General features: G+C 43.9%; 1 protein-coding gene across 3 annotated transcripts in view; it reads right to left on the bottom strand.

The window, feature by feature from the left end:
- Positions 1-1,309: 1,309 nt before the first annotated feature.
- The window catches only part of LOC118938189 (uncharacterized), a 20,670-nt gene continuing 12,533 nt past the window's right edge, over positions 1,310-9,446 (bottom strand). Inside the window, exons 3-8 of one of the 3 annotated variants that reach the window (XM_090195468.1) lie at positions 6,431-6,505; positions 6,099-6,212; positions 5,670-5,863; positions 3,253-4,456; positions 2,142-2,320; positions 1,310-1,915 (exon numbers count right to left, since the gene is read on the bottom strand). In XM_090195468.1, coding sequence (XP_090051594.1) covers positions 2,151-2,320; positions 3,253-4,456; positions 5,670-5,816 — 1,521 coding nt within the window. In that variant the 5' untranslated portion in view covers positions 5,817-5,863; positions 6,099-6,212; positions 6,431-6,505 and the 3' untranslated portion in view covers positions 1,310-1,915; positions 2,142-2,150. Of the gene's footprint in view, positions 1,916-2,141; positions 2,321-3,252; positions 4,457-5,669; positions 5,867-6,098; positions 6,213-6,430; positions 6,506-9,446 lie in introns of all 3 variants that reach the window. The other 2 variants (XM_036940127.2, XM_036940126.2) reach the window with 2 other exon arrangements.

Below are 9,446 nucleotides of genomic sequence, written 5' to 3'. Positions count from 1 at the left end.
GTCATATTCCCAGGACAGTTATCCCAGTTCCACCAGTCATATTCCCAGGACAGTTATCCCAGTTACACCTTCCAGGACAGTTATCCCCAGTTACACCAGTCATATTCCCAGGACAGTTATCCCAGATACACCAGTCATATTCCCAGGACAGTTATCCCAGATACACCAGTCATATTCCCAGGAGAGTTATCCCCAGTTCCACCAGTCATATTCACAGGACAGTTATCCCCAGTTCCACCAGTCATATTCCCAGGACAGTTATCCCAGGTACACCAGTCATATTCCCAGGACAGTTATCCCAGTTACACCAGTCATAATCCCAGGACAGTTATCCCCAGTTACACCAGTCATATTCCCAAGACAGTTATCCCAGTTACACCAGTCATATTCCCAGGACAGTTATCCCCAGTTACACCAGTCATATTTCCAGGACAGTTATCCCCAGTTACACCTGTCATATTCCCAGGACAGTTATCCCAGTTACACCTGTCATATTCCCAGGACAGTTATCCCCAGTTACACCTGTCATATTCCCAGGACAGTTATCCCAGGTACACCAGTCATATTCCCAGGACAGTTATCCCCAGTTACACCAGTCATATTCCCAGGACAGTTATCCCCAGTTCCACCAGTCATATTCCCAGGACAGTTATCCCCAGTTCCACCAGTCATATTCCCAGGACAGTTATCCCCAGTTACACCAGTCATATTCCCAGGACAGTTATCCCCAGTTCCACCAGTCATATTCCCAGGACAGTTATCCCCAGTTACACCAGTCATATTCCCAGGACAGTTATCCCCAGGTACACCAGTCATATTCCCAGGACAGTTATCCCCAGTTCCACCAGTCATATTCCCACGACAGTTATCCCCAGTTACACCAGTCATATTCCCAGGACAGTTATCCCCAGTTACACCAGTCATATTCCCACGACAGTTATCCCCAGTTACACCAGTCATAGTCCCAGGACAGTTATCCCCAGTTACACCAGTCATAGTCCCAGGACAGTTATCCCAGTTACACCAGTAGGATAACATAGTTTATCTGAGAACAGTTTCCATTGTCAACCCAGTACATTCCAGTGAAAATATCCACATCCAAGCTCTGCATTGTCTCTTAGAAATAGATGGCCTCAAGCACCATTTTGGGTTTTCAGTTCTATTCTCAGCAACCAATCATAGTCAAGCTGCAGAGAGGGGCGTGTTCCATGGCCTCTAAATCAACCAATCAATGGCTGTTGCAGCAAGCAATCTAATAATATCCGCCGAACACCCTCCTTAACTGTCCAATCAGTAGCCAGTGTTCAAAGTAGGCGGGGCTAGAATTATACCAGCCAATGGCTGATGGGAGATGTAGTTTGCTTAGCTCCTTTTTCAAAGGTTACATCACTCTACTTCCAGTGTTAAACATCCAGAACTACCTCCTTTCTAAGGAGTCTCTGTCTGAGATTGTCCATTGTCTTGATATCGCGGTTTAAATAAAGCTAGCAGATTTTTTATAGAAAGATGCTACATGCTACATTCTGGGGTGCAAAGATTGACACAGCCTGCAGTAATGTCTGTTAGCATAGCCAGCAGTAGAGTCCAGAAGTGCTGGCCAGTCTCCAGGGTCCATCTTGAGGTTCCATAACCAGCAGTAGAGTCCAGAAGTGCTGGCCAGTCTCCAGTGTCCATCTTGAGGTTCCATAACCAACAGTAGAGTCCAGAAGTGCTGGCCAGTCTCCAGTGTCCATCTTGAGGTTCCATAGCCAGGCAGTATCCCTCAGTATTCATTAGGGCACACAACGTTTTATAAAACAAGAAATTAGGGTTTATTCCATGTTGTTTGTGTCCCTGTTTCAGTCCGTTTTCTTCCGTTTGGTGCCTAATGAACACGACCCTGGGTGGGCCCAGCAAACACAGTCGACCCAGTTGCCTGTAGAAGAGAGGTAGAGGAGTTAGATAGTCTCTCATTCTCAAGCTTTTCATTCCCCCCCTCCATACTATGTCTGACTTTTTAGTATCTACACCCTCAATTTATCTTCCTTTCTCTCCCTCCTTCTCTCCCGCTGACTCCCTCTGTCTTTCTTACCTTTCCATCTGCTGGTCTGCCTCCCCCTTTTCCACCCCTCCTCCCTCCTCCCTCCTCCCTCCTCCCTTACCATCTCTCTCTACATGATCATGGTTCGGAGGGCAGCCTTGCTGATGCGGCTCCGGTGTTTCCTCCTCCTGCGTCCGCGGGGAAGGGCCGGTCTGAACGGGCCCTGGGGAGGCTTGGGGGGAGGGAACGGGGTGCTGGGGGACCACCCTGGGGCCCTGCTGGAGGACAACGTGGGCGGCACTGGACAAGAGAGAGAGGGGGGAGAGAGAGGTGGAAGAGGGAGAGAGATAGAAGAGAGAGAGAGAGAGAGAGAGAGAGAGAGAGAGAGAGAGAGAGAGAGAGAGAGAGAGAGAGAGAGAGAGAGAGAGAGAGAGAGAGAGAGAGAGAGAGAGAGAGAGAGAGAGAGAGAGAGAGAGAGAGAGAGAGAGAGAGAGAGAGAGAGAGAGAGAGAGAGAGAGAGAGAGAGAGAGAGAGAGAGAGAGAGAGATGCATTGTGTTAGATAACATAAAATAGTCAAGAACAGTTTAATGTAATCACCTCTGAGGCGGAGGTAACAATGTCTGTAACTCCCATCACGTTTGTGACCGCTAGGAACCTGTTTTAACAGGAAGTGGAAGTTCAGGTCCCATGTTGCAGGGGGAGGGAAAGAATGACAGGACACATATGCTCATATAATCATACATGTGGTCCACGACAGTCAGGACCACAAAAGAAAACAGGTCTACTTCCTCTAACAGCCTCTTCCCCTCACGTCAACTCTCACAGGTATACATAGTTACTGACCCACAACATACACACACCCACACGTGCAAACACATGCATTCGTGCACACAGGCGCACACACACACACACACACACACACACACCCACACGTGCAAACACATGCATTCGTGCACACAGGCACACACACACACATGCACATACATACACATACTCATACACACACACACGTGCAAACACATGCATTCGTGCACACAGGCACACACACACACACATGCACATACATACACATACACACACACACACACACACACACACACACACACACACACGTGCAAACACATGCATTCGTGCACACAGGCACACACACACACATGCAAATACATACACATACTCATACACACACACACACACACACACACACAAAAACAAATACCCAAATTCCCAGTACCTGGTCTTTGTGTGGTGGTGGTTTGTGTTCGAGACTGACGATGGTGAGGATGATGATGGTCTTGATGAGGAAGATGAGGATGAGGAGGATGATGCTGTTGTTTCTGGCCCAGTTCTCGCTGTAAGAGTTCTAGAAGTTTCTTCCTGCTCTCCTCCTCTGTGACAGGGTCACCCTGATTGGTCGACTCTGAGTGTTTTTGTTCCTGATTGGACAGCTCTGTCTGGCTGTGTCGCTCTTTATCATCCTCCTTTCCGTGATTGGTCACTTCTGTCACTGCCTGACTGGTGACCTCTGTATCCTTTAGAGCGTCTCTATTGGCCACCTCTGTGTTTGAGTCATTATCATCGGTCGGTTCTGTGTTGCTGTGGACCAGTTCTGGTTTGTGATTGGCCGGTTGTTTTGTGTCAGGTGGTCCGCTGCTGTCGGATTGGGGAGCGTTGTGTTTGTATTGAGTCCTGAGCTCTGGCTCTTGGCTGTATGGTTGGTACTGTTGTTGTTGATGTTGTTGATGTTGCTGTTGTTGCTGTTGTTGTTGTTGATATTGTCGCTGTTGTTGTAGATATTGTTGTTGTTGGTAGTACTGTTGTAGTTGTTGCTGTCTTCCTATCTCCTGTGTCCTCTCTGTGTTGTCAATGTGTTGCCTCTCTCCTGTGTTGGGCTGTGTGTCAGTGTGTGTGCGATGGGGTGTTTGTGACCCTCTCTCCTCCCCTCTCCCCCCCTCATACCCACTGCCATGCCCTATAGGGAGCTCATGAGAGGGACCCATCTGTGTGTGTGTATCTGTGTGTGTTCCTACCTGCGTCCCTGACCCTGCCATTGGGTGTGTCTGCGTGTGTGTCCGTGGCTGTGTGTGTGTGTGTGTCCCTACCTGCGTCCCTGCCCCTGCCATTGGGTGTGTCTGTGTGTGTGTCCGTGGCTGTGTGTGTGACAGGGTGTACTTGTTCTGCCACTGTCTCTCCAGCTGCCCCCTGTCATCCACATGGAACCTCTGATTGGCCTTCATATTGTCATGGCGATGGAGGTCTTCCTTGGAGAGGGAGGGGGGTTTGGGGGTGAGTCGGGGGGGAGGAGGGGGGAGGGAGGTGGACCTGGCTGCAGCTGTGGCCGAGGGGTGTGTCTGGCAGCGGCAGGAGGCGTGGTCTTCCACTGAGATCACTGCCTTGTCGTAGTGGGGTCTCTTATCGATGTACTGGATCCTTGTTACCTGGGGGGGGGGAATGTTGTTTGTAAATCTGATGAGGTGATATGCCTACTGGACATATCCATGAATGTTTATATGTAGGCCTACATATGTCAGTGTAGCTTAGATTAGGGGTGTATAATATTTATAGGTATATCCATGTATACAGGTGTATATGTAGATAGTGTATATAGGTGTATATGAACCTGTAGATAGTGTATATAGGTGTATGTGTACCTGTAGATAGTGTATACAGGTGTATATGAACCTGTAGATAGTGTATATAGGTGTATATGAACCTGTAGATGGTGTATATAGGTGTATATGAACCTGTAGATAGTGTATATAGGTCTATATGAACCTGTAGATAGTGTATATAGGTGTATATGAACCTGTAGATAGTGTATATAGGTGTATATGAACCTGTAGATAGTGTATATAGGTGTATATGAACCTGTAGATAGTGTATATAGGTGTATATGAACCTGTAGATAGTGTATATAGGTCTATATGAACCTGTAGATAGTGTATATAGGTGTATATGAACCTGTAGATAGTGTATATAGGTGTATATGAACCTGTAGATAGTGTATATAGGTGTATATGAACCTGTAGATAGTGTATATAGGTCTATATGAACCTGTAGATAGTGTATCAATCAATCAAATTTATTTTTTTATTTATTTCAATCAAATTTATTTTATATAGCCCTTCGTACATCAGCTGATATCTCAAAGTGCTGTACAGAAACCCAGCCTAAAACCCCAAACAGCAAGCAATGCAGGTGAAGAAGCACGGTGGCTAGGAAAAACTCCCTAGAAAGGCCAAAACCTAGGAAGAAACCTAGAGAGGAACCAGGCTATGTAGGTGTATATGAACCTGTAGATAGTGTATATAGGTCTATATGAACCTGTAGATAGTGTATATAGGTCTATATGAACCTGTAGATAGTGTATATAGGTGTATATGAACCTGTAGATAGTGTATATAGGTCTATATGAACCTGTAGATAGTGTATATAGGTGTATATGAACCTGTAGATTATAGGTCTATATGAACCTGTAGATAGTGTATACTGTGTAAGTGTCGGGACACACTGCAGTAGCCGGTTATGTGTGTACACTTTTAGAAAAAAAGAGGTTCTTCAGATGTCCCCATAGGAGAACCCTTTTTTGGTTCCAGTAGTTCTTCAAAGGGTTCTCCTATGGTTGTAGATAGCATCTGGGTATATATATACCTGTAGATATCGTGTCTGAGTAACCGTGGGGACGCACTGTAGCATTCTGGTGTTACAGCAGCCAGAGCAGCGCTGCACCTCCACACACGGCGGCCACAACAGGAAGTTGGCGTTGCGTCGGTCAAGCATGGCTCTGGTGACCTCCATGACCTCTGTCCTGACCTTACACACCGCCTGCTGGGCTGGCTGGGCATCTACTGGGGGAGGAGGGGAGGGAGGGAGAGAGGGGGAGGATGTTAGACTACATCATGACCTCTGTCCTGACCTGTACACTTTTAGAAAAAAGAGTTCCAAACAGGTCCCCATAGGAGAACACTTTTTTTGTTTCCAGGTACTGTAGAACCCTTTTGGGTTCCATGTAGAACCCTCTGTAGAAAGGGTTCTACCTGGAACACAAAAGGTTTCTACCAAGAATAAAAAGGTTTCTACCTGCAACCAAAAAGGTTCTTCAAAGGGTTCTCCTATGGGGACAGCCGAAGAACCATTTAAGGTTCTAGAAAGCACCTTGTTTTCTAAGAGTGTACAACACCTGCTGGATCTTCGCTGGAGAGAGAATGTAGTTATTATTCTTAAATGAATTGAATTCAAATCGAGGGAGACAGATAGAGATGGAGGTGGGAAGAAATAGAGAGAAACACAGGGAGGGAGGGAGGGAGGGAGGGGGAGAGGGAGAGGGAGAGGGAGAGAGAGAGAGGGAGAGGGAGAGAGAGAGAGAGAGAAAGAGAGAGAGAGAGAAGAACAGGTACAGTAGACAGACTAACCTAGGTTTCTCCTGTATCTTCCACGGGTGTCATTTGAATGAATCTCGTTGGCCGATGGTTCATCTGGCTCCACCTCTAAACGCAAGAAAAGAAGGAGAGAAAGAAAGAGAAGGAAGAAGAGAAACACAGGAATGTTGAGTCATTCAGTCAACCACCTGTATTCAACCATATTTTCTCTGTTCTATTGTGTAAAGTGTGTGTTGTGAAAGTAACTTCTGTCAATGATGCCTTGTATGCATGGCTTTATAGAAAGTCCTCTTCGCTTGGTGATTACTGTCATTTTGACCAACTGTAAGAGTCTGAGTGTGTTAGTCTGGGTAGGAGAGATAATCAACGTTCACCACACAAAGGAAGTGTTATTTTCTAAAACAATCACAGTATATTTATTGCTGCAATTTGTCTGAGCTATCGGGAATGTGTGTGACTGGAGATATGAGTGTTTAAATATAGTGTTGTGTGTGTGTGTGTGTGTGTGTGTGTGTGTGCGCGCGCGTGCGTTCTGAAGGCGTCATATCTTGCCCTGTTAGGCATAATGGTCTATAGTTAACTAATAACTGTCTGTGTTTGTGTCTGGATAGATGTTTATGATATAGAACAGATATTGCATTGTGCTTTATTGTATTTCCAGTCCACATTTCTGTAGTCTAGACTATTCTCTTTTCTTTCTCTCAAATAGCTATTCTTTCCTAACCGTGATGCAATCTTTCCCTTTCTCTTTTCCCTCCATAGACGAGAATGGGCCTGTCTAAAACCCCCACAACCACATGTTAAACTGGCTTTGATCTGTCTGACTATATGGCTATTAGTGGGAAAGATAAGTGTCTGTCAGTCAAACTGTCTATGTATTGTATGTCTAGAACAATGTGTGTGTGTGTGTGTGTGTGTGTGTGTGTGTGTGTGTGTGTGTGTCTAGGACAATATTCTCAGTGTTGTGGTTTCAGAGCTAAGGTCAGAGAATAACTGGCTAAACATAGTTGGCCTTTGTGTGTGTGTGTGTCGGGTGTGGTACGGTGATCACACACACACAAACACACATGGCCTTGTCTTGTGTCTGAGTCTCTCTCTAATAGTCTAACTCTGTATCTCTGGTTAAAGTATCTCTCTAATAGTCTAACTCTGTAACTCTGGTTAAAGTATCTCTCTAATAGTCTAACTCTGTATCTCTGGTTAAAGTCTCTAATAGTCTATCTCTGTAACTCTGGTTAAAGTATCTAATAGTCTAACTATGTAACTCTGGTTAAGGTCTCTAATAGTCTAACTCTGTAACTCTGGTTAAAGTCGCTAATAGTCTAACTCTGTATCTCTGGTTAAAGTCTCTAATAGTCTAACTCTGTAACTCTGGTTAAGGTCTCTAATTGTCTAACTCTGTAACTCTGGTTAAAGTCTCTACTAGTCTAACTCTGTATCTCTGGTTAAAGTCTCTAATAGTCTAACTCTGTAACTCTGGTTAAGGTCGCTAATTGTCTAACTCTGTAACTCTGGTTAAAGTCTCTAACAGTCTAACTCTGTATCTCTGGTTAAGGTCTCTAATAGTCTAACTCTGTATCTCTGGTTAAAGTCTCTAATAGTCTAACTCTGTAACTCTGGTTAAAGTCTCTAATAGTCTAACTCTGTAACTCTGGTTAAGGTCTCTAATAGTCTAACTCTGTAACTCTGGTTAAAGTCTCTAATAGTCTAACTCTGTAATTCTGGTTAAGGTCTCTAATAGTCTAACTCTGTAACTCTGGTTAAAGTCTCTAATAGTCTAACTCTGTAACTCTGGTTAAGGTCTCTAATTGTCTAACTCTGTAACTCTGGTTAAAGTCTCTACTAGTCTAACTCTGTAACTCTGGTTAAAGTCTCTAATAGTCTAACTCTGTATCTCTGGTTAAAGTCTCTAATAGTCTAACTCTGTAACTCTGGTTAAAGTCTCTAATAGTCTAACTCTGTAACTCTGGTTAAGGTCTCTACTAGTCTAACTCTGTATCTCTGGTTAAAGTCTCTAATAGTCTAACTCTGTAACTCTCGTTAAGGTCGCTAATTGTCTAACTCTGTAACTCTGGTTAAAGTCTCTAACAGTCTAACTCTGTATCTCTGGTTAAGGTCTCTAATAGTCTAACTCTGTATCTCTGGTTAAAGTCTCTAATAGTCTAACTCTGTAACTCTGGTTAAAGTCTCCAATAGTCTAACTCTGTAACTCTGGTTAAAGTCTCTAATAGTCTAACTCTGTATCTCTGGTTAAAGTCTCTAATAGTCTAACTCTGTAACTCTGGTTAAAGTCTCTAATAGTCTAACTCTGTAACTCTGGTTAAGGTCTCTAATAGTCTAACTCTGTAACTCTGGTTAAAGTCTCTAATAGTCTAACTCTGTAACTCTGGTTAAGGTCTCTAATAGTCTAACTCTGTAACTCTGGTTAAGGTCTCTAATTGTCTAACTCTGTAACTCTGGTTAAAGTCTCTACTAGTCTAACTCTGTAACTCTGGTTAAAGTCTCTAATAGTCTAACTCTGTAACTCTGGTTAAAGTCTCTAATAGTCTAACTCTGTAACTCTGGTTAAGGTCTCTAATAGTCTAACTCTGTAACTCTGGTTAAAGTCTCTAATAGTCTAACTCTGTATCTCTGGTTAAAGTCTCTAATAGTCTAACTCTGTAACTCTGGTTAAGGTCTCTAATTGTCTAACTCTGTAACTCTGGTTAAAGTCTCTACTAGTCTAACTCTGTATCTCTGGTTAAAGTCTCTAATAGTCTAACTCTGTAACTCTGGTTAAGGTCTCTAATAGTCTAACTCTGTAACTCTGGTTAAAGTATCTCTCTAATAGTCTAACTCTGTAACTCTGGTTAAAGTCTCTAATAGTCTAACTCTGTAACTCTGGTTAAGGTCTCTAATAGTCTAACTCTGTAACTCTGGTTAAAGTCTCTAATAGTCTAACTCTGTAACTCTGGTTAAAGTCTCTAATAGTCTAACTCTGTAACTCTGGTTAAGGTCTCTAATAGTCTAACTCTGTAACTCTGGTTAAAGTCTCTAATAGTCTAACTCT

This window comes from Oncorhynchus mykiss, chromosome 13 (assembly GCF_057628025.1).
Source record: "Oncorhynchus mykiss isolate SJ-2025 chromosome 13, ASM5762802v1, whole genome shotgun sequence".
Lineage (NCBI taxonomy): Eukaryota > Metazoa > Chordata > Actinopteri > Salmoniformes > Salmonidae > Oncorhynchus > Oncorhynchus mykiss.
The sequence above is the reverse complement of the archived record's forward strand: the minus strand, read 5'-3'. Positions and strand labels throughout refer to the sequence as shown.